At 54.6% G+C, this 27499-nt stretch overlaps 9 protein-coding genes across 9 annotated transcripts; 3 read left to right on the top strand and 6 right to left on the bottom strand.

Moving 5' to 3' along the window:
• Positions 1-296: 296 nt before the first annotated feature.
• Positions 297-2769, bottom strand: N7482_003612 (uncharacterized protein; the record flags this gene model as incomplete). The annotated part of the gene is made up of 3 exons (XM_056685737.1): positions 297-517; positions 580-1484; positions 1580-2769. The coding sequence occupies 3 exons, from the start codon at positions 2767-2769 to the stop codon at positions 297-299; spliced, it is 2316 nt and encodes a 771-aa protein (XP_056544479.1).
• Positions 2770-3756: 987 nt separating this feature from the next.
• On the bottom strand, positions 3757-5290 carry mrsA (putative mitochondrial carrier protein; the record flags this gene model as incomplete). The annotated part of the gene is made up of 8 exons (XM_056685736.1): positions 3757-3805; positions 3868-4312; positions 4372-4428; positions 4492-4584; positions 4639-4771; positions 4856-4891; positions 4961-5030; positions 5127-5290. 8 exons carry the CDS (start codon positions 5288-5290, stop codon positions 3757-3759), a joined length of 1047 nt encoding a protein of 348 aa, XP_056544478.1.
• Positions 5291-7392: 2102 nt separating this feature from the next.
• N7482_003610 (uncharacterized protein) lies at positions 7393-12423 on the bottom strand (the record flags this gene model as incomplete). The annotated part of the gene is made up of 8 exons (XM_056685735.1): positions 7393-7421; positions 7482-8368; positions 8439-8964; positions 9077-9558; positions 10167-11041; positions 11101-12007; positions 12070-12194; positions 12289-12423. 8 exons carry the CDS (start codon positions 12421-12423, stop codon positions 7393-7395), a joined length of 3966 nt encoding a protein of 1321 aa, XP_056544477.1.
• Positions 12424-13532: 1109 nt separating this feature from the next.
• Positions 13533-15936, bottom strand: skn7 (uncharacterized protein; the record flags this gene model as incomplete). The annotated part of the gene is made up of 7 exons (XM_056685734.1): positions 13533-14044; positions 14107-14296; positions 14377-15279; positions 15377-15520; positions 15596-15668; positions 15799-15815; positions 15880-15936. 7 exons carry the CDS (start codon positions 15934-15936, stop codon positions 13533-13535), a joined length of 1896 nt encoding a protein of 631 aa, XP_056544476.1.
• Positions 15937-17572: 1636 nt separating this feature from the next.
• On the top strand, positions 17573-18400 carry N7482_003608 (peroxiredoxin family protein; the record flags this gene model as incomplete). Its single annotated transcript, XM_056685733.1, has 6 exons — positions 17573-17588; positions 17696-17773; positions 17846-17945; positions 18034-18079; positions 18145-18310; positions 18372-18400. 6 exons carry the CDS (start codon positions 17573-17575, stop codon positions 18398-18400), a joined length of 435 nt encoding a protein of 144 aa, XP_056544475.1.
• Positions 18401-19590: 1190 nt separating this feature from the next.
• Positions 19591-21599, top strand: N7482_003607 (epsin; the record flags this gene model as incomplete). Its single annotated transcript, XM_056685732.1, has 4 exons — positions 19591-19663; positions 19859-19928; positions 19989-20209; positions 20266-21599. 4 exons carry the CDS (start codon positions 19591-19593, stop codon positions 21597-21599), a joined length of 1698 nt encoding a protein of 565 aa, XP_056544474.1.
• A 754-nt stretch (positions 21600-22353) lies between these two features.
• On the bottom strand, positions 22354-23852 carry N7482_003606 (uncharacterized protein; the record flags this gene model as incomplete). The annotated part of the gene is made up of 4 exons (XM_056685731.1): positions 22354-23121; positions 23309-23452; positions 23522-23715; positions 23804-23852. The coding sequence occupies 4 exons, from the start codon at positions 23850-23852 to the stop codon at positions 22354-22356; spliced, it is 1155 nt and encodes a 384-aa protein (XP_056544473.1).
• Positions 23853-25279: 1427 nt separating this feature from the next.
• N7482_003605 (Nif3-like dinuclear metal center hexameric protein) lies at positions 25280-26653 on the bottom strand (the record flags this gene model as incomplete). Its single annotated transcript, XM_056685730.1, has 4 exons — positions 25280-26166; positions 26276-26401; positions 26479-26522; positions 26589-26653. The coding sequence occupies 4 exons, from the start codon at positions 26651-26653 to the stop codon at positions 25280-25282; spliced, it is 1122 nt and encodes a 373-aa protein (XP_056544472.1).
• Positions 26654-26894: 241 nt separating this feature from the next.
• On the top strand, positions 26895-27369 carry N7482_003604 (BolA family protein; the record flags this gene model as incomplete). Its single annotated transcript, XM_056685729.1, has 2 exons — positions 26895-27120; positions 27197-27369. The coding sequence occupies 2 exons, from the start codon at positions 26895-26897 to the stop codon at positions 27367-27369; spliced, it is 399 nt and encodes a 132-aa protein (XP_056544471.1).
• Positions 27370-27499: the final 130 nt, after the last annotated feature.

The raw sequence follows: 27499 nt of genomic DNA, 5'->3' as shown, positions 1-27499 counted from the left end.
AATATGGAAGGCGGCAAATATCCACTTCAACCCCCGCAAGTGATACAGACTACTAGGAATGGAGGGAATAAACAAGGCAGACGGGACCAGAACTGGACCGGCTGGGTGATGCACCGAGGTAAAACACGAACATAATCACAATCTTGATTGCTTTATCATTTTCTACATCGTTTTGAACAAGACAAGCCAAAGCTGCGTTTACGTACGCGTTCGCCTCCAGGAGGCTAGAATCTTTCCAGTGGTTACGTTATGAGACCGGACAAGAGTTTTGAGGTCAAAGACAGCGTCAACACCATCTAGCCACCTCGCTCACCAAACTCTCTCGCCCACTCCTCATACCTGCGCAGCCCATCCGGCGAGACACTGGGTCTGATAGAGTACAAACTGGCTTCAAAGTCCTGGAACTTGATGGGTCGGATCTGGTCCATGGGCGTATGGAGGAGCGCTTCGCCGAGATTGCGGAGGGGGCCCATGGCGGCGTCTTTGGCGAGAGCTGTGATGTCAGAGCCTGAAAAGCCTGGACCAATTACAAATTATTAGTGAAAGAACTTATAATGATGGCTTGATAGGGGCATCTACCTTCTGTTACATGGACCAGAACCTGGATATCCGCATCGCTCAGCTCATGGTGCTGGTGGCTCAGCAGCTTGCGCAACTGCTGCTCGCGAACATGGTGCTCTGGCAGGGGGATATACTGCCTCCGCACGAAGCGGCGCCGCGCCGCCTCGTCAATATCCCAGGGCAGGTTCGTAGCCGCCAGGACAAGAACACGACTCGCATCACCTTCCTTTCTATCGCGGGCGGTCTGTTCGCGGCCCGCCGCAGCTCGCTGAAGATCAGACCACTGGATCAAGAACTCTGTCTTCGACCGGCGAGATGCCTCGTTCTCGGAGCCGGAGGACCGTGCGGAGAGCAGGGAGTCGATCTCGTCGACGAAGATGATGGATGGCGCGAGCACCTTGGCGAGCCCGAATAGAGCGCGCACGAGCTTTTCGCTTTCGCCGTGCCATTTGGATGTGAGGCTGGACGAAGAGACGGAGAAGAAGGTTGATTTAGACTCTGTGGCTACGCCACGGGCGAGCATGGTTTTGCCTGTGCCTGGGGGACCGAAGAGGAGCATGCCGCGCGCTGGCTCGCGGAGACCTGAGAATAGGTCGGGGCGGAGGAATGGGTATACCACAGCTTCCTTCAGGGCTTTCTTGGCTCCGTCTAGTCCGGCGATATCATCCCAGTGTACTTCGTCGCCGCGCACGACGATGTCGTTTAAAATCTGTCGTGCTGACTGGAGGTCCACACCTTTGGGAAGCTTGCTCAAGATCTTGGTGAGATCGTTGTTATCGTCCTCATCATCCTCATCCGCAGCTTCACCTTCCGATGATCGCTGCTCCCAAGACTCCTGGTCACTTGACGGGGGGTCTCGCGCCGCTTGACCGGGGGTGGCTTGCGTCGCAAAGCGTTGCTGCCGTTCGTATTCGCCGCTGAAACTGACATTCGATCAATGCCACGCTGGATGTCGTCACTTCCTGAGGATGGCGATATATAGGCTGATTGGCCGGTCTGAGCGACCCGGGGTGCAGACTTTGTCCGCGGCTTGCTACCCGAAACATCCCCGTCCCGATCCTGCCGGGGCGATGTTGCTCGGAGGCTGCCTTCTGATCTGGTAGCTTGTGGTACTTGAGATGGGGGTTGAAGTGAAGACCTCAGCCCAACAGGCTTAGGCTTTACAGATGGTTTGGAAACAGGCGAAGGGGTAGGTGTGGGTGTAAAGTCCTTTGGATCCGGCTGGACCACCGAGCCTGAAGGAAGAGGCCGGTAGCTTTCAGAGGGAGGTTGAAGCTTTCGTGGAGATGGCTGAGCAGAAGTCCTGGGAGAAGGTCTACTCGGTAATGATGGATGAGGCTCTCGCCAATCTGCGGGTGAAATCCGATCCGCTGGAGAATCTCTTCGCGGACGACTCCTCGCCGACGAAGGTTCATCCCCAGAACTAGACCTTGGCTCTGGCTCACGGCGAACGCTACGGTCGCCGGCTGCCATCTGGCGAGATGGGGCCAGCGTCCCATTAGTCAAGGTCTTCTCGCTTGAGGGAGCCCGATAGATACTCCCCCATGCCATGCCTGCTGCTGTGGAGGCGGCCGGCCGCGACTCCTTCTCCTTCTTCTTGGTGCTGATCTTGGACTTCTTGCCGTTCTTCTTTCCATCCGTGCTGCGCAGCGTCGTCAACATAGTTTTGCGCCGCTCCGGACTAGACCCGCGAGACTTGGTCTTCTCCGAGGAATTCGAGTTGACTCGCAGCGTAGGCGAGTCCAGTACATGAGCATCATCAAGGAGCGACAGCGACTCGGGATTCTGCTTCGCCATCGGCGGAGCGGCCGGGCGGCCTGGTATGGCAGCCGGTTTGGAAAGGTCGGTGTAGCCGAAGGCGGGGATAGTACCGTCTCCAATCCAGCCGGGGTGACTATTGGACGACGACGAGCGGCGCAAGTTGGCGGCAAACTTGCCCTTGATCAGTGTCGTGGGCTCTTTGCTGTTGCCATTTGCCTCGGCAGACTCCTTCCTGCTCTCGCGCAGGGCCTCTAGTAGGTTGACTCGATCGCTGCATTGGACCTCTAGCGCACGAATGGAATCCTGCAAGGCCCTCTCGGTTTCCGACTTTGGGGTATAGTTCGACGGCACGCGACGGGCATTATGATGGTAAATTGTCTCGAGGGCGGATCTCCAGGACCTCAATGCTTCCTCTTCGTTGTTCTGATGTTCATGAGCGACTGCCATTCCCGCCCGATCGGGGTGATTCCGGGGCGAACACCTACCTGACCTTCGAAGTAGACCGCGGTTGAGCACGCGAGATAGCATTCATCGTACGTCTTCTGCATAGAAGACGCGGGCCGTGGGCGCATCATTAGAAAAATACAGGCCCGCACCCATTTCACTGCACGGTTGTGGTGGCGAGGAGTGAGAGCGATGATCTCCCGCGGATTGTGAGGGGGAGGATTTTTCGCGTGACGTCGTCGGGTCGGCAGTTACTGCATGCGGAGTATATCGGCGCTCCACTGGCCCGCAAGTGTCTCGGGTTCCCGCGTGTCGACTATCTCAGTTTGGAGGCTTCATCCCAACACCAGTGTTTTACATTGACCTATAAATACGTGGACCGGTAGGCTTTTCGGATATCACATCTAAATTCCTCGTGGTGGACGTCTATCGGTACATGCAAAAAGAGAGAAAAAGCCCAGAAATAAAAAGCGTATATCGATGCAACAGAGCGAACCCCAGCCCACGCACATGAAATTAAAATCAAAATCTGAGGTTCCACGTTCCAACGCCAGTAACGATACAGAACGCACATCGGACGGGGGGAAGAGGGTCAAGAAGAGAAAATGACAAGGTCGATCTCCAAGCCGGCTTGCAGGTGCCATTCCAACCCACAACCCATTCTCCCAACTATGCATTGCAAGCATCGCTTTTTTTTATGAAGATAAAAAGCTCCAATCATGCAAGAAGTCCGAATTAGGCTCTCCTAGCCCTAGATGGACGCCACGCGTTGGGTTTGGCGGGCGCTGCCCGTGCGTTCAAGACCCAGACAGAACGGATGCAGAATAAACCCATTTCGCCTCAAGAGATCGGGGGGAAAGAAAAAAGCACTATGTGATGTTCACATAACACGGTATATTGAACAAGAGAGGAAACACGGGATCGGATCGGTGGGTGGGAGTCAAGTCGGTGGGCGGTGATCAGGTGTGTTGAGTCTCAAAAGGGAGACACTTATTCGGTGAGGCTCTTGAAGTATGCCTTGGCCATCTCATAGGACGTCCTAGTTACAGAGTTAGCACATATCACACAACCAAGCGGTGGAATACCAGAATGGAAACTTACCAGCAAATGGCTGTGCTGGGCATGGTTGAGATGATACGCGGTCGCATGCCGCGCAGGAAACCCGCCCAGCCGAACCGGCGCTTGATGATAGCCGCAGCGTTGAACAGGCCTCGAGCGGAGCGAATCTCTTCGCTCTCTGCAAGACCGCGAGTCTGAAGGAGCGTTTTCACGACATCAAGAGGGGTGGTGAGACCGGCGGCGAAGGCACCCGCGAGACCACCAGCCATACAGTGGGTGAAGGGATCGTACTCGCCCTTCGGGTTCATCACCTTCGAGATCGACTCATACGCGACGAACTGGGTGGCGGTAAAGGGCACGGTCATGCAGAGGGTGGTAGGGTAGGAGAGGTAGAAGGCCTGGAGGCCCTCGGTGCGGTACACGGTTTTGGCGCATTGCATCAAGCTCTTGTGGACGGATCCGTGGACCTGCATGCGTTGCTTGATCACTACTTTGCGGTTAACCTCGGACCTGCTGGAATATCTCGATTCGTATGAGGTCACCTACCATCGAAGGGGTTCATCAGCGCATCGCTGGCGATTGTCGCAGAAGCTCCACTCAAAGCTGTATCCCACATGCATCAGTCACGCGACTCCCAAAGTTGTCTTAGATTCCCGAGAGACTTACCAGCTGCCAAGGGGTGGTGCCCGTCGTCCACATTGCCGCCAGCCATATCCTTCACCAGCTCATATGTGCCGAAGTACACCGCGTGCGCCGGACCTGGAATTGCATATCAGCCATCGAATTTCCCAAAACGCCAATCATCGAACATACCGGCGCCAACAATCACACTCGACACGCCCTTCCATAGTGTGCGCCAGCCCTCAATCCGATAGATCGTGGATACCGCGTTGGTCAAGCCGGTGTAGAGGCCGCCAGTGGAGGGGTTCAGGATTTGCATGCGAGTCTAGCAACCGATTCCATCCCGTCAGCAGCCAGTTTCAACCATCATGAGGACAAAATGTTTTTCCTCAAGAGACGCAGCACATACCTTGAGCAAGTCGACCGGGTACATCACCGAGTGCTCCTATAATGTGCTCATCAGCCTGTGATCCTACCTCAGCCGTGTCAATTCGGTTATTCCCCGCGGACCTACCGCTATCCCTGCAAAAGCACCGGCAAGCATATTGTGGCCGAGGCCATAGTTGGACGGGAGGGCTTCGTAACTAGAGAGTAGAATTGTGAATTAGCTTGCTGTACCGCGGCAGCTGGGCGCCCCAAAAAAGCAGCCAGCATATCCGACTACCCGCGGGCTACGCCACCCCAGATCCGCCTGCGACCCAATGGAGTCGCCGCGGAGACCCCAATCCCCTACACAGAGGGTCATGAGTCCGTTGCGCACCGCACCCGGGGGGAATCTGCTGGCTGCGAAGGCTTTGTGGACGTACTCGTATTCCTGCCCCGGAATCTGCTCGGAAGTCGCCATGGAGCTCCGCTAGCCCAAGGCACAGCGAGCGCAATTCGAGAGAAGAGGTGGAGAAAGGCGAAGATCGATGTGGTACGTAGTGTGGCAGTGACCGAAGGTGTTGTCGCGCGGGAGAACGACGAGCTCGTGGTGGGCGATGTCAAGAGAGTTCTCCGTGGAGCGGCAAAAACAGTTACCAGATTATTTGCCCACAGCGGGAATAACCAGGGGGGTGAAGAGAGGAGAATGTGCTTTCTCGCGGCACAGAGAAGGATAAAAGACCCCCAAAAACAAACGATGCTTGTTTGAATCAGTTATCTTGTGAATTTTTTTTTTTCGGGGAGCCCGGAGAAGAAGAAGAGATCTTTTTGGAGGTCAATGGCACTAGCAGGCTGACTTGCCCCGGCACCCGCAGCCCGCAGCCCGCAGCCCGCAGACCGCAGACCGCAGACCGCAGACCAAACTACACTATCAGACCCCATGGATTTCCGCAGACCACTCTATTCCTGCCGATATCCCGACGGCCGAGTTACCGTTTCTGACGTTAAATCCACCCTCCTTCACACTATATAACAATGCCTGACATTCGAAGTCATGCATTTTTTTTCTCATTTTGGACGAGATAATAATGTGCAGCATCCCTGATTACTCAGGAAGCAGCGCCCAGAACAGATAACTAATAATGTGCGGCATCCCTGATTACTCAGAAAGCAGCGCCCAGAACCCTGGCAGAACAGGACACTCCGAGGATCGCTCTCTTCCGATGACGGAGCTTACCTAAACCGCCCCTAGCGTCCGGGAGCGGAACTACTTACCATTCTGGGCGTAGCGCGAAGGAGAGTCCTGCCGAGGTACGGGGCAAGTACTTTCCCGGTACTTGTGTTCCTCGCATGATTGCAACTCCATAACGAGGCCAACCTAGGTACCTATCGTGTACTGCTGTCGGCACCGAGTTATCAATCTGATAAGCCGCAGTTCGTATCTCAAACCCCTGCGATCGCGGACTAGTGTGCTGGAGTCCGGGAGTGCTGCGCCTAGAGTGGATCGGGCTTTCCCACCCAACTGGCTGGGCACGCTGGCGCCCGTCATATCATTCGCGAAGGTCTTCTCGTCCAGAGACCGGCTGGAGATATTAGAGCAGGACAAACCTTACTGCTTCGTCGGTGATGGACGTAGTATCCCCCGCCACCCGAAGATATATAGCGTTAGGAAGGAACTGGGGAGAACGGTCGACACAGGCATCCCGGTTCCCCTTCTTTTCTTAGAATGAACAAAGAAACAACCTATGCGTTCCCTTTGCTACGAGGGCCTTATCCTTCCGAACGAAGGGGCACAACCCGAACACGCGACCCTGCCGGGCAGGCTGCCGAAGCCGAGTGGGCGTCAGCCCGTGTGGACTAAACCCGGCTAGGCATGGTACGGAGAGAGCTGCCCATAATTGATTTCCACATTACTGTCGGACCCATTAAGGGCATGGGGAACATGCTGTGAGCGAATAGGAGGAGCGAGTCACGCATCGGACTGCGATCATGATCATGATAGTCATACTGGACAGAGAGGAATAGACAACTTCAAGGAGCCATCATAGGAGGAAAAAAGAGGCCCTCTATAAAGTGCATAGGAAACAAGAGCACTTGACCCACGCAACGCTAGCTGGCTATGGAAGTTGTATAGAGGTTGTGAGATTGTGAGGTAGAGCATTGCTATCCGGCCATGGTAGTCCCAACACAAATGATCTCAACTCCGCTGCGCCGTCACCTCCGGAAACCATGGGAGAGGAAGAAGGGGAGAAAAGTGAAAAGCAGAGATGTTCAAGCACAACGGATACAAGGAGTTGGAAAGGGATGAGACCATCGTTTCGATTTGCGGAGAGGTGGGAGGGGGATGAGTACGGAGTGAAAGGCACCAGTCTCGTGCTTCTACCGGGGCCCTGACCCACTGCTGGTGTTGTGGGGTGTTGGGTCTGAGGCAGAAGCAAGAAGGTGAAGGGGTAGGGTCGGAGGATCGGAGGATCGGAGGATCGGAGGATTGGAGCGGTAACTAGGTTAGGAGAAGATTTCGTTCACGTCGTCAAGAGTCTCATCGGCAGTCGTCGGTTTATAGAGAAAGGCAGAGTGGCGAATTCACCACTCGACGTTGAACGACCATTCTCCTGCAGAAAGTGTCAGTGGCTGCGGACAACAGATTACCCATGGGGGTGATGGTAACGAACCGTTCTTTAAATTGTCAGCAGTATCACTCAGCAGAATGACCCGGCGCTTGTTGCAATAGGCCGTCTTATCCAATATATCCACCTTGAGTTCCGCCAGCTCAGGCACCGGTTTCTCAAACATCTCACTCAGGCTCTCGACTGCCATCTCCAGGTCCTTCTGATTATCCTCGAAGATCTCCGTGAGATTGTTGCGTGCGAGGTAGAAGGCAAATGCATATGTCCACTTCAGCGTCTGGCGACACTGTTGGAGTGCCTGCGAGGCCGTGTCGAGGAACTGCACTTCAATCCACGACAGACCAGACGCGGACTGAAGGCTTGTCATCTTCTTCTCGGTTTTAAGATAAAGGTCCTTATCCAGCTTGGCGGATTGTTCGTGGTTGGCATAGCGGTTGTAGTAGTGCAGGTACCGTTCCAACGAGGCGCGCGATTTGGCCTGCGCCCCGCGCGCATCGGAGCCGGACTTTTCTTCATATCGGTTGCAGTTGTACCAGCTGGTGCCGTGCTCGGACCAGAGACCCATGCACATCCAGCAGAACTCGTGCTTGCACTTGCGACATGTCATATGGTTACAGCCGCCGTTCTTCTCGATCGTGGACTGACATTTAGGACATTCCTTGGTGTTGGCGGAAATCCAGTTGGCCGTCTCGGAGTCGTCCTCACACTTTTGTAACCACATCTTGACTAATGTGCAAGGGGTGGGCTGATGGTCGTTCAGGGTGCACCCAAAGCAAAACTCATGTTTACAGAAACATCGCACCGTGGGCACGACGCGACGGAGGTCGCGCGGTTTAACGGGGCAGTCGACCGCATACACGCATTCAGGCGCTGGGCACCATCGAAGATTATCTTTATCATCCACGTAGGTTCGAGTGAGCAGCGTGCGGTATCTGATCAAGCAGACTGGTCAGCTCCAAGGGTTCGTTGCATCACCTTGCGACTGTGAGGGAAATGACTCACCGTTCCTTCAAGTCATCGGTCACCAATAGATCGAGTGACTTCGAGTCCACGATGCGATTACAGTTCTCGCCAGGACATTCAATACGAGCTGCCTCGCCTTCTTCCTTAATCTTCTGTTCCAAGTAGTGCCGATAGCAATTTACGCAGAAGCGGTGCCCGCAGCGCATCGCATAGGTCTCCAGGTCATCCCCATCCTCACAGCAGATGTCACACATGAAGCCGGGGATGAATTCAGTCCTCGCCGTGCACTCGAAGTTTGTCCCGAGCCCGGCGGCCTCGAGCGTCTCTTCCGGATGCTCCATATACTCCTCGATCAGTCTCTCTTGCTTCCACCGACCAAACCGCAGCAGGATCGCGGCCGACTCTGGCGGCAGGCCCAGGATAGCGGAGACCTCGTTGATCTGCACGAGCTGCTCGCGCTCGATATCGGCGGGGTCTAAGACTTTAAACTCGACCTCATAGGGTTTGCGTTTTTGCTTGAGGAGATCTTTATCATCTGAAAAGCCGGCGTCGAGGTCACCGAAATCTAAGAACCGCGACAAGACAGTCAGCGTCAGCCACCTTTGAACATTATCAATTACCCGGGTCGATTCCAAAGATCAAACCAGACTCGGGGTTTCGCTATCGGTCTCACGCACCTTCACCCAAGCTCTCGTCATCGCTGCCCTGCGTGTCGAGGAAGTCATCGGGGCTCGACACGTCGCTCAGAAAATCATCGTCCGAGTCCATGCTGCCCGTGGTCGTCGCAGGCGTCACGATCCGTGCCTGCTTCAGGTTAAGGCTGGCCAAACTGGTCGAGCTGCCCCTCTCCGGCTCCTGGTCCTGATCCTGGTCCTGGGAGGTTGTCAAGGTGGAAGCCGGCTTGGTGCGTGACCGAGGGTCGGACGCAGTGGCGTTCCGTGTGTGGGCAGCCTTGGTGGCGGCTTTGGGAAGAGGCTGGTCGTCGTCCGCAATCGCCGCCTCAGCCGCCTTTCTCTTTCGCGTAGAGGGAGGCGTTGTGAAAAGGGGGGCGGCAGAGGTGCCGGCGGGGAAGGGTTTAGGCAGAGGGAAATAAGAGGGGCAGGGTACAAAAAAACCCCCAGAAGCGACGGGAGTCGTGAGCCAGTGAGCCACAACGTCACTGGGAAAATTGGCGGACCGTCGGATGGGGGGGACGTTCGGGTGGGGAAGGGGGCTGCGATCGAGCGGGACCGCCTGGACTGTTGCGTGGAAGGCCTGCTGCACCCGGGCGAAAACCTGAAAAAGACGGGTGGAGTTGGGTGGTTGTTTAGGAATGTCACAAATTCAAATCCCCCATAAGAATGAGACAAAGATACTGTAGCTCGCTCAAGGGACGGTTCTCCGTTTTGTCTGACTCAACGCGTTGAATCACAGAGTGCCGTGGCGTATAATTGTCAAGGCTGAAAGTGACCTGCAGATCGCAGCTGTGGCGCCTTGCGGATGCCTAGTAAATGAGTAATCGCGTGACTAACTTACTACAAAGCAACAGCATCGCTAAAGGATACGGGAAAATCGTCCCCTTCGAGTAGTCTTATCGGCCAGCAGGTTAGGAGCGTGTATGTCTTTTCCTCTTTTCCTACGAAACATATCTACTAGACCTATGGCTCCACCCGATACCTATAATATGAACGACAGCCATCTCGATCAGCACATCCATTTTATGACAGATATGTTTTGCCCCATCCCATTGCTGCCCTATCGAAATGCATGGTATATGAAAACATCTACTCGTCGTCGCTCTCCTCCTCGTCCTCGTCCCCATCCTCACTGCTCTCCTCCTCCTCAGCATTTGCCAGCCAGTCCACAAACTGCTGCGTCTGAGTCCGGACTGTCCGCATCTCCTCAGTACTGCTGGACCGCTCATCGTTCCACCACTGCTCATAGGCCTCCTCATCCACCAGTTCCAGGTCATAAAGCTCTTTCGCGGTGAAGAGCAGCACGCTGGCACCCTTGTTGCGGTGCACCAGGTCCTGCTGCAGCTGGAGCAGCAGGTCAACTTGGTCCTTCTTCACCCCTTTGTTCCGGTCGAATAGCGTGCGCTCTACGACCTCACGGTACTTGGTGAATACTTCCTTCACGGCCTCGTTGGCTCCCTTGCCGGCCTCCATCAGTTGCTGGATGTACTTCATGAATGATGATACCACGGCCCGGCGGACCTGGACGTCCGACGCATTGGCTGTCATACGCAGACTGACCAGCTCCAGCTGCACTACGTCCGCGGACACGCCGTCCCGCAGACTGTCAAAGACGCTGACGGAGGCATCGTGGTGGAAGTTATCCTGCTCTTCGCCATCGGAGAAACTGCTGCGGCCAGAGCGAGGCCAAGAGCTCTCGGAAATCTCAGAGGACAATGTCGAAATCGAGGCATTCGACAGAGAAAGACCTGGCATCCGGTACACCAGCCCCGACGAGGCGACGCTGACATCATCCTCATCCTCATCCTCGTCCTCCCCAGGAATAAACTCGTATCCCTCGCCGCCCTCTCCGACTACCTCCGGGTCACTGGGACCCGCACTCCCGTCCGGCCGAGACCGGGTTATGCGCTTGCCACTCTCAACCTTCACACCGTCCGAGATCCTGACACCATAAGAAAGAAGCGCGCCCTGTGCAAGGGAGCAGTTCTTGCCCACCACAACGCCGTCGGCAACGATAGCCCCCGGACATCGGTGCCATCCCCGATCACAACATTGTCCCAGATATACGCGCCGTCCAGCTTGACATTCTTCCCGATCTTGCAATTCCGGCCGAGAACTGTGCTGTGGACCGTCGTCCGATCGCCGATGCTAGTACCCCGCCCAATGACAGTGCGCCGGCCGAGCACGCACGACCGAGCGAGCGTTACACCCTGTTCCTGGTACAAGTTGCCCTTGCGGAGGTTGTAGGTGTGACCGGGGAGAAGATTTGTGTCCGGGCATAAGGGGTAAGTCCAGCGCGAAACAATATCCTTGCTGATTGCATCATAGGCCTTCAGGTTGCGTACCCGCGCGGCATAGTCCTCTTTGATGATGTGGGTGTGGATAGTCTTGCCGTTCAGTTCGTAGTCCTTCAGGACACCGTACAAGTAGTGTTTGCGGGGCGACTGGTAGTCGAAGCTGTCGGACCACAAGCTCAGCACGTCCGGGGTGCAGATATCGATGCTGCAGTCGATCAGATCTTGGCGGATGTCTAACTCGGGGGTGGACAGGATGATTTCGGTATCGATGTTCAATCGTGCCGGGTGCTCATCGGAGTGGTGGTCGATCTCCTCATAGTGCAGGCAGCGGTCCTTTGTCGGGTCAATAACGAAGACGGGGGAGATGGAGGAGGATTTCGTGCGGTGGTTACGGCCCGCTTCGCGCAGGACCATGGTCATAATGGCGTTCTTGTCGGCCTCGCGGCGTTTGCGGTGCTTGGACAGGACACTCTCGATGGGCAGGTTGCTGATAACATCGCCGCTCACAACGATGAAGTCGCCGGTGATGAGGTGCTTGCCGTCGAGGTCACGCATAACATCGCCGACGGAGGTAGAGGTGGACTTGAGGAAGGTCAGTTGCTTGAAGGGCGAGGATGGAGCTCTCCATTTCGAGGCGCTAGGGTGATCTGGTTAGCCATGTCCTCCGCCGACACATAAATTTTCGCATGGATGCCGTACTTGATGTATTTCTCTAATTGATCTGAATGAGCACCGCCGTAGAGGAACACCTCCTCGACGCCAGCATTGGCTAGGAACTCGAGAGTATATTCGATGAGAGGGGTATTGGCGAGAGGGAGCAGACACTGTCATGGGAATAACCTAATCAGCTCCATCCTATTTTCAAAACTGCTCCCGCAAATATGCGCTTCATGTTTTGGAAGTCCGCCTGGCACATACCCGTGGCTTGTCGCGAGTGAAAGGCTCGAATCTGGTCTCGAAGGTATCTGCAAGCACCACAGCCTGTAGCGTCTCTTCAACCTCCTCTGCAGTATTCTTTGGCTTCGAGCCACCGCCCTTTTGCTTGGCGCCCATTGCTGTCGGAGATCCTGGATAGTGTCAAATGGAATGATTCACAGTGGAAAGCGGCGAAAGGATAGACGAATGGCTGGGATCACCGCAGGGCTGTCATACCTCTAAAAAACCAGGATCATAGAACAGGGAGGTGACCTCGACTAAATAGCAAGATCGATCCGGAAAGGCGCTGCATTCGCTGGTCCAAAGAGACTCCGCTATCAAAGAAGGGCACAAAAAACCCCGCCAAGCCTCGGGGTGACTCCCACTGTGTTGACTCGTTTGCACTGTTTGACTTATTTGCATATCCAACTCACCGCCCGATAACGTGATTCCCTGTGGCGCAGGTACCATCATGCATTAGCCACAAGCAGCCGCGAAAGGTCCAGAAGGTCCAGAACTACCCGCAAGGCCTGGGCCCTTGTGGACACCTTTAATTCCACTGCTATGGTGGAATCCGGTCTAGACGCGTCTACAAGATAATCCCGTTGAGATCTCGGGTTCGTCCGACCGGCCCTTGTGTCTTGGGATTGCGGGTGCAGTGGGGATGGTTCGTCAGTAATATACGCGGAAAAGATATGCGAGCAAAGCAATGGGGTCCACTGATCGCTAACAGGTGAGTACACCTGGGAGGAATACGAAAACAATTTCCTTCATGCTTTGCTTCTTTCTCCTTTCTATTTCTTGGGCAAATTTGCCTGGAGCTGAGACGTTTCCAACGACTTTGACCTGCCCCTGGAAGAGAGGAAAATAGGGAGAGTACCACAAAACTATGTGTGTAAATAATATGTACCTGGCGAAACAATTCTCTCTCATACAGTAAGGTAAATAAGTGTATATCAGTCCCAGGTGGACAACGCTGACGCGTGAATCGCAACCGCACACATTCGCCACCCAAAATCAAAAAGCCTGCAAAAAGAAAGAAAAAACGCCATGACCTGTAAGGGGTAACACAAACCGCGACCGAGGCAACAACATAAGCTGGGAACAGGGCACCGAGCAAAGGGAGCAACATATGATTGAAGGCCTCATTATGGACAGTGGGAATCGTAAGGTAATAGACAGGCGGAGAGGGAGGCGGGGAGGTTGATTTAGATGAATAAGGCACAGGGTGGGAGAGGTCGTTTTTGTTAGCCAGGACGCCCAGCTTGCACAGCCATCATCGGCTGGGGTTGGGGGTACATGCGCTGCCGTTTTACGTTGGGGTTCTCTGTGGCGCTGGACATCTCAGACATTTGCCGGCGATGCTGGGGCCGAGGAGGGGCACCGGTGGAAGGAACCGTGACGGCGGGCGGTGCAGGAAACTGAACGCCATTCTGGTCAACCGTGTATGCTCCCGGGGGTGCTCCGGGGGCGGCCACGTATTGTTGGACTGCGGGCATGGTGGGTGGAACCGTCGGCATGCCCTGGAATTGGCCTGGTGATTGCCAGTTGCTCATCGAACCGGCCGGAGATTGGCCTGGGGAACTGTCCTCTTTGATCGATTGGGAGGCGGATGTTTGGGCAGCCATTGTCACCGCGGCCGCGGCTGGCGGGGCGGCCTCGATACCCTGCGGCATAGTCTTGAGATGTACCAAATGCTTCTCAAGCATACCGAGCAGACTCTTTCTAGTGAACGGCTTCGGAAGAACGTCGTCCATACCTACAACAAATTAGCGAATGCTCCATGTCAAGTGACCACTGATATGAATGTCGCTGCCTTACCGTGTTGGAAGTAGAGCTGAATATCATCACTGCGGATGTTGGAGGTCATGGCGATAATGGGAGTTCGGTCGAATTGGCGGATGAGGTGGCAGGCGGACACGCCGTCCAAGTTCGGCATGATGATATCCATGAGAATCAAATCGTACTTCGAGCCACCCTGCATCTTGTTCACAGCCTCCAAGCCGTCAAACTAGACAAAGAAAAGTTAGTAGTCATCCAAGGTGACGTGTGCCCATAGGTAGTTTAAGCGATGGGGTAGTCCAAACATACAGCAGTGTCAATCACGCAATTGAAGGAGTACAGGAATTTGCCGCCAATCTGTCGGCAAGTAGCGTCATCTTCCACCAAAAGGATTTGCGGACTGCGCATCCAGCCGGGGTCGACGTTGGTGGTCTTTTTGCGGTTCGTGTCTGGGTACTGGCGCCGCGCCTCCGCAGAGTCAATCTCTGGCTTGGCAGGCATGGGGTACGGCACGTTATTCACGTGCTCGCTATACATGGGGTCGATGCCATTGCTCGTGCCCACCGGGTACACCACTTGCTCCAAGTCGCCGCCCATCTTGGGATAGACCAACGCCGCGTTCGGTGGTGCGCTGGTCCCTGGACGCGCGGCCCCATTCCGTGCAGCAGGATCCATGGGGGGAGCTGCCACTGGGACTACACCCGCCTTCTGGGCATCGTTGGCCGCCGAATCCATCCCGGTGAGGTTGAACTGGATCTCTGCATGCATGTCATTCAAGAGCTTCGACGCCTGCTGGAGAGGCGATGATGGTTCATCATCCGCAGCTCCAACCTGCGAGGGGCTTATGGCGGCGCTGCCCTGTCCCTGGAATGAGACAGCCTTGCTGTCCCTCCGTTGGCGCGCATCCACCGAGAGCAAATAAGTCATCACCTGGTGAATAACATTCTCATGATTCAAGACAGTCTTCTGCACGCGCATCACCTCCTGCAACATGAGCTGATGGTCCACTGTGAGCTGAGCATAGCGATCTGAAAGATGCTGAATCTGCTGCTGCTGGGCGACAATCTGTTGGTTGAGCAAATCGATCTGCTGGGTGGGGACGGACTCGTCGTTGCTCTGGGCCTGCTTGCGGGGAGCAGGGGCCTTCCGGCGAATGTTGTCTAGCGAGTCCTTGCTGTTGGCCCGGAACTCGGGGTGCTTAAACTCCCACGCCTGGAGCAATGCGGAATAAGCCAGAGCCACAGAAACAGTTTGTGGGGACCACATTGAGGGGTTCCGCTGGGGGAAGAGGACAGATGGATGGCCTTACATTTTGCCCATACGGCGACTGGCCGTTCTCCTCGTTATTCTGTCGAACCTTGTGGAAATCATACTTGTTGAGTTGGCGCACGAAACTGGCGAAGTTGCTGTGCTTGAAGTGTTTGGGCAGGATAGTCTTGGTGAATTTTTCGCACTAAATTTCGAGAGCTCGAAGTCAGTCGCCAGCGATCGCGAGCGCACAAACGGGTGTCGCTACAGGCGCATTTACCTCAAGGACCACGAAGCTATCCCCTTCATCCCCCCAGCGCACGATGGACGCGTAGGAGGGATCCTCCAACATTCTGTAGATTTGGTCAATCAACGGTCGAGATTGCGGCGGTCGGAGCCCAAGGGGGGGGAGAGGGGGGGAGAGTGGACGGCGATTTGCAGGTGCAGCAAAGCGAAGAAGAGCGGAGGCGAAGGCAGACTCACTTGTACAGTTTGCGAACCTATGCATGGTGTTAGTAAAAGGAGTTCTAGGAACTGAAGGCTTTGGAGATCATCACGACATACAAAATCGCTGGAGTTCCCAGCGGGGGCGGGATTCGACGAGGTCTGGCCACCATCCATGCTGGGCTAGACGGGTCGCGACCGGTCGAACAAGCAGCAGGCTGGACCCGGAGGCGGGCTGGCGGGTAGTCAATGCAAAATCGAACGTGCCCAGTAAACGGACGAGTTGCCGCGCTGGAAAAAGAAACGACAAGACGCAGGCCACGAAGCACACCGGGGCGAGAGGTGGGAGAGTGAGAAAAAAGCAGGGAATTATAAGAACCGAACGGGTACCGCCTCTCCGATCGTGACGGGGACGGGCTCTGCGCGGGTTGGCGGTAGAGCCAAGTACCAGAGTTACGGAAGAAACACAAGAGATGATGAAGAGCTACGTTCTGGACTCTGGTTCCTATCCTGATTACATAGTCTTCCTACACTCTTCTTGGGCCTTGATCGTGCCGGGGGAATGATGCAAGGAGGTTTCTATTCTCATTTTTTCACTTCATTTGATCCTATGGGTTTAAACCCCCTAGCCCTACGCCGTCCCTCAACTACAAGGGCGGGCAAAATTCTTTCATTCCCCCCCCGAGGGGACGTCGATACGATCTCCTCCGAGAGTAGGCAAAACTTCCTTCGACTCTACTGCTGCATTGTAAAAATCCGCGCAAGTCCATTGGTTGACAGGCGGTTGTCAATGCGCACCAGTTGGAGGGGGGGGCACCATGCATCGTGCGGGCTCAAAGCTCCTCCCAGGTACTGCGTGGTACTCCTCATGGTTATCCTTCGTTGCATCCTCATGGGATGGGATGGTCCCATAGTCCCCAAAGTCCCGACAGTCGCCCTTCCAAGGGAAAGGGCAAGAATAGCACCCGGTCGCCAAGACGCGTTAAGACATGACTTGTCCAGAGGGGAAGGGGACCTTCCAGTCAGCGAAAAGATCAAATGGAGTTCAACCGATGCTCCACTCGTGGGAGACAGACCCTTGGGACGTGGGCAACAAAGTGTGGACCGTTGCTTTGGCCGGTTCCCACACGCGTTCTGCTGGGCCCCTAACTGGTCGCAAGTTGCTCCCTAGGGAACTGGTTTCCAGTGATGTGTTGGCACCGAGTAACGGTGTGTACTCCATATGCACAATATACCTTAGTATGCGGCCGTTATGCTTGTCTGGAGCAGAGATCGTCATGTCCACGGATTCCCGGGCTCAGAGCTCCATATGGATCGGAATCGTTCATGAGGCATCGTCAACAGCGAGGCCACCAGGGACAAGGACAACAGAGAATGGCAGGATGGAGCAGCATGGAGCTTTCGGTAGATGATGTATTGTAGATAGCCTCTGATCTCGGGGTTCCGTTGACGGGCCAAAGCGCCCAGCTGGTTTGCCGCCGATCCTCCGAACTGATGGTACCTTCGGGCATCGGAGACCAGATGGGCCGAGTAAAGAACGGAGTGTATTGTCCATTCCACATAATATGCATAGCTCGTCTGTAGATCAAAGACACTCTCCTTGTCCTGACGGCCCCCAAACGACGGGGTGGTGCAGGGTCCAACGGGCGGGATGCGCGATATGAAATCTCCGGGGCTCGCCAACATCAACATCCCAACCCGGCGAACTACACCCGTCCACCACCCCACACCCTTTTCCCCCATCCCATCTCACGAAATACTCGTGTCTCTCTCCAATCCCTCCCCCCCACGCCCTACGCCCTCAATTGCCACCATGTTCGCGACCCGCCGTCTTGCGACCAACCTCCCCCGCCTGAGGGCCGCCCCCTTCCATAGCACCGCACGCAACCTTGTTCAGAAGGGCGACCCCATTCCCAACCTGGATGTTCTGGTCGAGAACTCCCCGGCAACAAGATCAATCTTGCCAAGGAGATCAAGGGCAAGGCCGTCATCGTCGGCACCCCGGCCGCCTTCAGTACGGGATCCTGCCTCTTAACAAGAAAAGCCAGGACCGCTCCATGCTGACTTTTGCATTTCCTGCGTAAAGGCCCCGCCTGCTCGAGCACCCACGTCCCGGGATATATCAACCACCCGAAGCTCAAGGAGGCCGGCCAGGTCTTTGTCGTCTCCGTCAATGATCCCTTCGTGTAAGCTCCAGTTCGCGTGCGATACAGTGGGGGAAAAGTACCGTTGAAATTGCCGCAGACGGATCGCTGATACGCAAGCATACCATAGGACCCAGGCTTGGGGCATTTCTCTGGACCCCCAGGGCAAGAGCGGCGTATGTATATGTCGATGTTTTGTGGGTGGCTGAGGACGTGGCTGACAGTATCTCTGTTCATCTAGGTCCGCTTTCTGGGCGATCCCACCGGCAAGTTTACCGAGGCTCTCGATCTGAGCTTCGACAGCACCGCCATCTTTGGCAACCAGCGCAGCAAGCGCTATGCCCTGCTGGTGGAGGACGGCAAGGTCAAGGAGGCCTTTGTTGAGCCCGACAACACCGGTGTCAACGGTAAGTGGTCGTGGGGGTCGACTTCCGCCGTTGAGGAACGGTCGCGACTGACATGGTATAGTCTCGACTGCCGAGAAGGTCCTTGGGTAAGCTACCGGGGCTACTGTAAGAGTACGAGGTATGGAGCGACGGATGCCCTTGCATTACGTTGTATAGCAGACTTGCGGACGGGAAAAGAGGTAAGCTTTGAAGGATCAATTCCTGGGGTCGGAGTCGGTTGGTTCTATTTATATCACGCATCGGCTATCCCAGATTGTGATGTACCTCCATTGATTTCCAACGTGGCGACTGTGCTTTGAAATAATACGTGCGTACAAGAGCAACGTCAGAATAGTGCTCACTCTATAAGAATCCTAGCCTTTTACAATATTGGTGACCTGTGATGGAAGTTAGAGTGGGTTGGCGGCTGCCTAAGACTGACGCGGCCCGTTTGCCACACCTGTGGCGGTGTTTATGTACAAGCCTACGAGATAAGAGACTTAAGTGACCCTTGAGGAAACGCGTTCGGAGAAAACTGAGCGCCGCAGTTCCATCGGTCGTGTAACGCGGGTGTGTGTGGGCACCTTGGTGGAAGAAGAAAATTCACGCCATCTTTTCTAGGCAAAGTCGTTGCTCTCTAGTAGAAGCTTTTTGCCATTGACCTGGTAGGGACTCGCCTCTGAATCATAAGATGTACGATAGGGTCCCTGCGGCACAGGACCGGATGGCCGGCAGCCACAATACTCCAGGATATACACTGTTGACGGCACCACAAGACCCAAAAAAATCTGCGATTTATTGCTAGGTATATCTAGCAAATCTCTCCTATCCCCATTTGCTTAAATTTTCACTTTGCTTCAGGCTGTCTCCTGGCTGTAGATCCGCACCCACAACAGCCGCTTCGTCATAGCCCCGTGCCAAGGCTCGTGCCCCCGTTCCAGCCACAGTCCCCTCTCTGTCTCTCTTGACACTCCCATCTTCTCCCATTTCTTCTGCCCGTCCCCTCACTTTCTACTTGGCTCGGCTCAACCCCAGCATTCAATCCCTTTCGCATCTTCCCCTAGTGGCTGGTCCGCCGATTCATCCTCCCGAAGGCGCCACAGGTGAGGCTCGACCACCGCACGCCCGACGACTATCTACCGCCTCGGGTCGCGATTCGGAGCAACGACACTGGGCTGTGAGAGCCTGGCAAGAGGCTGTCAACGATATCCCCCGAAGTCGCTTGATCAGTCGTTCTTTTCTACAGTCGCGCCTTTGATCGGTTCAGTCAGGCTGCGACCGTCGCGTCTATACCCGGCACCATGTCCAAGGTCGTTCGCAGTGTCAAGAACGTTACAAAGGGATATTCCTCGGTGCAGGTAAAGGTCCGAAATGGTATGCGTGGCCCTCTTCCTGGTCTTCTTCCTGGTCTGCGTAGATGCAGTCAAATCCCCGCGATAATCGTGTCGACACGGGTCTTTTTCCGTCCTTGCCACTGCCTCCTTGCTTTTGCCAGCGGCGATGAGGGGGCATGCATTGGCTGTGCACCTGTGATTCGATACTAGCATGCTAACTGTGCCTTTCCTGTAGCTACCAGCAATGATCCATGGGGTCCGACGGGCACCGACATGTCCGAGATTGCGGCCATGACTTTTGGGAGGTAGGGATTTATCAGCGGTTCATGTGGACTAGACCGAGTCTAACACCATTTTTCATATAGCCCGAACGAGTTCTATGAGATCATGGACATGATTGACAAGCGCCTCAATGACAAGGGCAAGAATTGGCGCCATGTGCTCAAATCATTGAAGGTGCTGGATTACTGTCTGCACGAGGGATCGGAGCTGGTGGTGACGTGGGCTCGGAAGAATGTCTATATCATCAAGACTTTGCGCGAATTTCAATATGTCGACGAGGAAGGAAGGGATGTCGGCCAAAATGGTGAGTGGTCACATAAGGGCAGAGCGCGCGCGGCCGTTGCTGATTACTGTTGGTAGTTCGTGTGGCCGCAAAGGAACTCACCGCGCTGGTGTTGGACGAGGATCGACTGCGCAGCGAACGATCCGATCGCAAGCTTTGGAAGACTCGTGTGAGCGGGCTCGACGATGGCTATGGAGGCGGAAGCGAGCCGTCTCGTCGGGAGCGCCGACGACCCCGTCGTGACGACGAGGACGATACCGAATACCGACTAGCGATCGAAGCTAGCAAAGCTGAAGCTGAAGAGGAGCGTAAGCGACGGGCGAAGGAGTCCATGAAAATGGAGGAGGATGAAGACCTGGCCAAGGCGATTAAGCTTAGCCGGGAAGAAGAGGATCTGCGGAAGCGTGAGCTGGAGGAAAGCAACGCGCACTCGCTCTTCGATGAAACCCCAGCCCAGGTTCAGCCCACCGGGTTCAACCAGGGCTACCAGCAGCAGGGTGCGGTGGATTGGTTCGGAAACCCGATCAATGTGCAGCAGCCCATGACAACGGGCTTCTTGAACAACCAGTATGCGCAACCGACTGGGTTCCAGGGTCAGCCGACGGGTATGGCCAACCCTTACACCAATGGCTACCAGCAACAGCCCTCTGCTTTCGACCAGAACCCCTACGGGCAACCCCAGAACAACTTCTTGCAGCCGCAGGCTACCCTCCAACCCCAGCACACCGCATATCACGCCAACAATCCCTATGGACCTCCCGATGTCTTTGGACAGCAACCTCCACAGCAGCAGCAACAACCGCAGGAGAACTATCAGTCCGCTGGAAGCAACAACCCCTGGACTGGAAACCAGCCTGCTGATGCATTAAAGCCCATGCCGACTGGCTCGAACAACCCATTCGCTCAACGCACCCAGTCCCAGTTTACCAACCAGGGCCCGCCTAAGCCAGGGCCACCATCCCTCAACACCCTGGCCGAAGACCGTACCACAAATCAGTTCAACCATAACAACCAGTATAACACCAACCAATTCAGCCAGCAGCCCAGTCAGCAGAACCCCATCGCCGCCTTCCAAGCCCCACAGCCGTCAAAGAGCACCCCGCCCCAGCCCGCAAACCCTCACCACGCACGCCTCAATGCCCTCCTTTCATCGGGCGAGGGCCAGGATACCTTTGGTAACGTCGGCGATCTTCGTATCCCTGCGCAGCACACGGCTCCGGGCACGTTCGTTAACTCTGCCGGCCAGGGTTTGGATCGTCTGCACGCCGCGCAGACCGGCAACAATCCATTCTTCGGTCAGCAGTATACCGGCGTGCCCCAGCAGACCGGGTATTTGCAGCAGCCTGCCAGCAACCCATGGGGCGCCCAGCAACGACCGCAGCAGCATGGCGGTAGCCTGATTGATCTGTAGACACGACGTCCCTGGATACCACCCTTTTCTTGTCTTTCTCTTCTATTATGGCTCCCTGGTCTCTCCAGGGCTAGGATTTCTGGGCTTTCGATCTCTTCGCTTCGCTTTTCTTCCCCCTTCCTCTCTCAACAACCCCCCTTCCATGTCACGCCCCTTCTAGGGTATAGCAAGTGCAGTTGCATTCTGAAGCTACGCAGTCGAGATCCAGGGTTTTCTTCATCACGCTATGCATGTTCTCCTTTTTGTTTTTCCCTCGGGACCACAGAATATTCCTTGGTCATTTCCTCTTTCTCTCTCTCTCCATTCCTTCTTCGCGTCCCGACACCCTGTCCTTTTCTCTTATGTCTACTCCGCTTTGTCGCTAGGATATCCTTCTCACTTCTCAACTGGTCTAAGATTATTTCCCGTTACCTGTTCCCGTGCTTGATACTGTAGTAGGAACTGGTATATCCTCCATCCATTGTCGACCATGCTATCAAACTTTCGTTGTGTGCGGATATCATGATCTGTCCCCTGCGCGTTCCAGCACTTGCCACAGTCGAAGTCCAAGCAGTAAGATGTATTTATATTAAATCAACGTCAAACATGCTATCAAAATCCAGGCGAGAAGGTCAATTTTACGCCTCCGAGGACACCTTGACAGACGTGCGTTTCAAAGTACAACCAAAATATCCCGGAACGCCCTAACAACCTGCCAAGTTATGGCGATAACCTCCAAAACAATAGCAGAAAACGGGGAACGACTCATTCTACTTCACCTTCCCCCCCCCCCCAACTCAGTATCCCCATTCAGAGAAATCAGACTCCCTTTCGGCGACTCGAACTTCTCAAAATCCATCTCCTGGACCTCCACATCCGGCCACTGTGCCGTTGCGGTCTTCGCCCCATCGACCAAACGCTTAGCATTCAGCATAGTGCTGTAAGTAATTCCACTCGAAAACGCCTCGTGCCACTCATCCCCCAAATCCACGATATCCGAATCCCGAAAACTGGACCCAGCCTTGCGCCACGAATTGAAAAGTGGCGGATACGGCGCCAGACACCGGAAATGCACCCCTTTTCTCTCGCTATCACAGAGACCGTTCAGATTCATGTCGAAGGGGCTGTTATTCGGCTCTAGCGAGAGCGTGGCAAGGATCTTGCGCGCTGCATCGTAGGTGACTGCGTAGGCTAGTGTGCAGAGCCCGTCCGCACCGTCCAGCACGAAGCGTGAGTGCTGCATGTCTCGCCGGTCTGAAAAGTCGGGCCACCAGAAGTCTCCGCGGTGGGAGACTGGGCGGACAGTAGGCTCATTCGGAATCATGTAAAGGCGGCTCGCGTCGCGGGAGCGCATCGCACACGAGCCGAGCCAGAGTGTGTCCCAGTTGTCGCCGTAGGGAGAGTGGGATGTCTCGGTGTCTTGGATGGCGCATGCTCCCCGGGCAAATTCTTTTAGTTGAGCCTTCAACGTCACGTCCCAGTCAATATCGTCTTCGAAGATGAGCGCGGTGCGGATTTTATTTGCCACGATACTGGAAATGGACTGTATGTGAGCCAAAAAAAAGGAAAGGAACTATAAGCCGGACATGATCTTGATCGTGTGTACCTTTGCATCGCGTTGATATGTGCCCTCCAGGCTCCTATTTCCTCGGGCTTGCCGCGATTTCTATCCCAAGACTATGTACATGTTAGATATGCCCGACCGAATAGATGGGTGGGATCTTTCATACGGCTGGGTATGCCTTGTCGTTCATTTCGCTGGCGCGGACACCTTCGATCCATTCCAAGTCCATGTCTAGCAGGGAGGCGCCAGTGGTCATAGCATCGCGTTTGTCCATTCGATCGCTAAAGCCAATTGCAAATACCCGCTCGAACTGTGAACCCACGAAACATGTAACACCCTTTAGTTTCACTGCGACATAGGAACACGGGATGATACTCACGCCAAGGGTTGTATTCGCGATGTCTCGCAATAACTCGTTAGTTTGCTCCTCCAGGTTGGAGGAATCGTTGAGTGGGCTAGTAGTAGTTTCCAGTTTTGAGACACTATTGTGATTCTGAGGAGTCCATGAAATCGATGTTCTGGCGTTCGCTAGCCTCATTTCTAGGTCCCAGGCATGCCACACGCCCAGCGCGACTTGGTAGAGTACCACCGCTAGGATGGCCAGAAGAGTAAATGAAAAAAGTCGGTTCATGTTAATTGAATGAGTGGACGCTCGGCGTACGAGGCAGGGCAGTTCGAGTGCCGGTAGGATATTGAGCCTGTGGGATCATTGGCGGCATTATGTAGAGAATACTTATGCTGATCAGAAGTTCCTGACATAGCAAGGCCGATATTGGGGCCATAGGTGGATATTGGGGCCATTCCTCCTCACAGTTATGCGATGTGTGTGGACTGTAATCAGGACCCGAAGAGGTTGCCATTTATGGTTGGTCAATGGAGTCAGCTTACGGTTGGGGGTCGTTGATCTTTCTCGTTTACCTCTTTGTTCTAAACGTCGGGGGCCACTTCATATATTACTTCGGAAGGAGATATCAGATTGTCTACATAACAAATAGAATATATAAGATAGAATTGTTCAAAAAATGAACAGAAGTTGTCTCCAACTGCTCAGCTGGCACTCGGCCAGGAATGAAGCTTTAGTTTCGCTCGCTGTCAACAATCGATCGGGCAACAGAGATGACACTACCAAGTGGGGCCTTCACATAAGCAGCCCTGAAGCTACTCTTCTCATTGAGAGAGGAAGCTAAAATGGGAATAGATTGGCAGGGGCGAGGCGGAATTCGAAGGCCTTGGGTGTAGACTCCGCCACCACATCACGACGCAGCAACTCTTAAGGTTGTGGGTTTCTTGTCATGACCCATTAGGATGGTGGATATTCAATCGAGGGGCTTTTCTTGATTCTTTCATTTCTATTAAGGGAACCCTTGGGTTGAAAATACCCTGAAATCCGAATCAAGTCAACCCAAAGTCCAATCAAGACGGGATCTTGAAATCTCAAAGATTGACCTTGCCAATTTCCAGACGATATCAGTCGAGTGTAGTGAATATGGCGTGGGTAGAACACAACAAGAACTTTGACTGCCTACTGCATTCGAAAGGAATGCCAAGTACGCTTGAAATTACTGGAGCGGGAGGTGTATCTAAGCGAGTCAAGCGGTCCACGGCTGGGGTATAAGCTCGAAGCGACTCAAAAGCGCCCCCAGTAAGACGGGTAAGTGCCCGACGTCTGAATATGTATGGCATTACAAACACCCCCCCCCCCCCCCCCCCCCGGGGCCCAAATACATAACTCATGTGCATCAATAGCTACTGTGTACAGACGGACTGCTTCCTCTCTCACAGACGGCGTATTGGGGTATGGTTCAACTGGTCTCTTCCATGCTTCTCCACCAAATGAGAACTGGGGAGAATGGAAATCCGGCTCAGTGTCATTCCTACCGAAGCATGAAAGGCGTTTTAGGTGTCTACTCACTGGTTCTACTCTTTCTCCGCCACGCACACCACAACTTAAGTCCCGCGCTTCGAAATCACCCGGGTCTACTTCTATTGCAGTAGGTACGGATGCTAGGTATGTGTGAGTGCTTTATGCTATATTACTTTGCTGTTTCAAAAAGCTACTTCATTTCCAGTTTTCAAGACTTGCTCGCGACAATGAGCATATTTTCTTATGGGTTAGATTATCATGCTAGTAGCCTCATCAACTCCGCCAGATCATGATTCCGTAAGGATCACGATCAGCGTTGCTGACAGAGACCTCGACACTGGCATCCTCATAGACCTCCTCTCCAGATGCGGAAGGAGTGGCTCCACCCTGCTTCGCGGCGTCCCGGATCGCCTGAAGAGCCGCCTGCCGGTCGTTTTCCCAGTGCTGCGACAGTTCTTCCTGCAGCTTGCTTTGCATCACCGCGCGAAGATACCCACGCTCGGAGTTGGAGTGGGCAAGAGAGATGACTACTGATCCACGCTCCGTGGCAGCCAGAGCTTCATGGTGGCTCATTTCTCCAGTGAAGAGGAGATCGGGAATGTCACTTCCGCTACGCAGAAGAACACCGGAGCCTGAGCCAGGACACATGCCGACAGTGCGGATGCGGATGTCGTCGACCGACCGCCCTTGTGGGATGGCGATGGGGATAGCCCCTTGGAGGCCGACACCGCGGCCAATATGATCGATGAGCGAGGTGAGAGGCTGGGCGTTGTTGAACGTGACTAGGCGGCCGGCACCTGCAGACTCAAAGCCTTCCGGAATGGAGTCCGGGGGCGATGGGTGGATTGTGGACCGGGTATGGGGGATTTTCTGGGAAGTGCTTGCTGAACCGGTAGTGGGGACAAATTCAGACTGTGGGTAAGTAGGTGCAGAGTACAGAGCAGAGGAGCAACCCGTGATTGAAGGCTTCGGCGCAGCCTCGGATGACTGGTAATTACCAGTCACCACGTCACACAGCCAGTCGGCCATTCCTTCAGGAACGGTGTCAACGGCTGTGTGCGGCGAGTAGACGCTGATACCATGCTGAGCCAGTCGCAGAAGAGAGCGCTGCTGTGTGTCATCAAGAGTAATGGACTTGAGTCCACGGAAGATGATAGGGTCTATAGGTGAGAATTAGATACGTTTGTTTCAACAGAGAAATTCACGATGGTGCTTGGTAGTTGCAATGAAAAAGGAGCATGGGTGCAGAATGAAAGTAGTCAATCTTACGGTAGGCGACGACAGCTGAATCCTGGCGCTTGATAGCTTCATCGGCGACAGCTGTGGTAAGATCGATGGCTAGCAGCACCGAGTTCTTCTGTCGGCGCGCTGGATCAAAGGGAGCCTCAAGAAGCACTGCATGTGTATGGTGAGCACAATGTAATTAAGTTGAGAGCAAGTGTACAACATGATATTCGAGACCATCAACTTACAGCCAGTATTGTCGAAGCTCTTGTCTGCCAATGCCTCGGGGTATCTGCATGCGGGTCAAACACAAAACTCCCCCAATTTTACGCGGAGCTCTCCACTTTAAGGAACGCACAGCTTTCGCATCGAGCTCACGACAGCCCGGGTGAAGGGCGAGCATGTAGGTGTTGCGGAAGCCATTGTAGTGTAGCGACGTGCAGCAATCCGCAGGGAATTCATGGAATTTGAAGAAAGGAAGACAGAGAAGTAAATAGAAAGCGGCCACAGCGACGATGACGCTATTGCTATCGGGCGCCACAGGTGCACGTGCTGCACCAGCCACAGCCGCCCATCGGAGCAGCCGAATTTGTAATGCAACTCATCGCGATCTTGCGGGCGTCTTTCTGCGGACTGCTTTCATTACCCCTTCCGACCGTGCTTAATGTTCTCCCGCGCCTCCTCTCTCACCAAGCTGAGCCGAGGCTGTCGCTATCTCCTCCGCCCTAGTCCTGCCTACATTCCGCAGGCTACGTTCTCCCTTACTGCGCGCTCATTCTCTGCCGTCGGTGCAGCCATGGCAGACACTTCGGGTGTTACGGCGGAATTGCTCCAGAAGAAGCTTGAAGATGAGCTGGAGGCCAAGACTGTAAAGATTGAGGATCTCTCCGGTAAGTCGCTGGTGCCCAGGATGAGTGTCTTGGAAGTGGACTATACAAACTAACTATATGCACTTCTGATGCACAGGTGGCTGTGGACAGGCATTCCAGGCTATTATCGTTTCGGACAAGTTCACCGGCAAGACCTTGCTTGCTCGGCACCGCCTTGTCAATGCTGTCCTGAAGGAGGAGATCCCGAAGATTCACGCTTGGACCCCCAAGTGCTACACCACCGAGCAGTACCAGGCCCTCGGGGAGTAAGATTGGCTCCGAGCAGAGACTACAGGATATGACATGAAAGCAGGAAAACGACAAGGAAGGTCAGCCGTCTATGATGCCTTTGAGTGCGAGGACCGACCTTTCCCCCAATAACTCGGAACTCCGGAATTGG

This window comes from Penicillium canariense, assembly GCF_028826845.1.
Source record: "Penicillium canariense strain IBT 26290 chromosome Unknown utg000002l_segment0_segment0, whole genome shotgun sequence".
Taxonomy (NCBI): Eukaryota; Fungi; Ascomycota; class Eurotiomycetes; order Eurotiales; family Aspergillaceae; genus Penicillium; species Penicillium canariense.
This window is presented reverse-complemented; position numbering and strand designations above follow the sequence as displayed.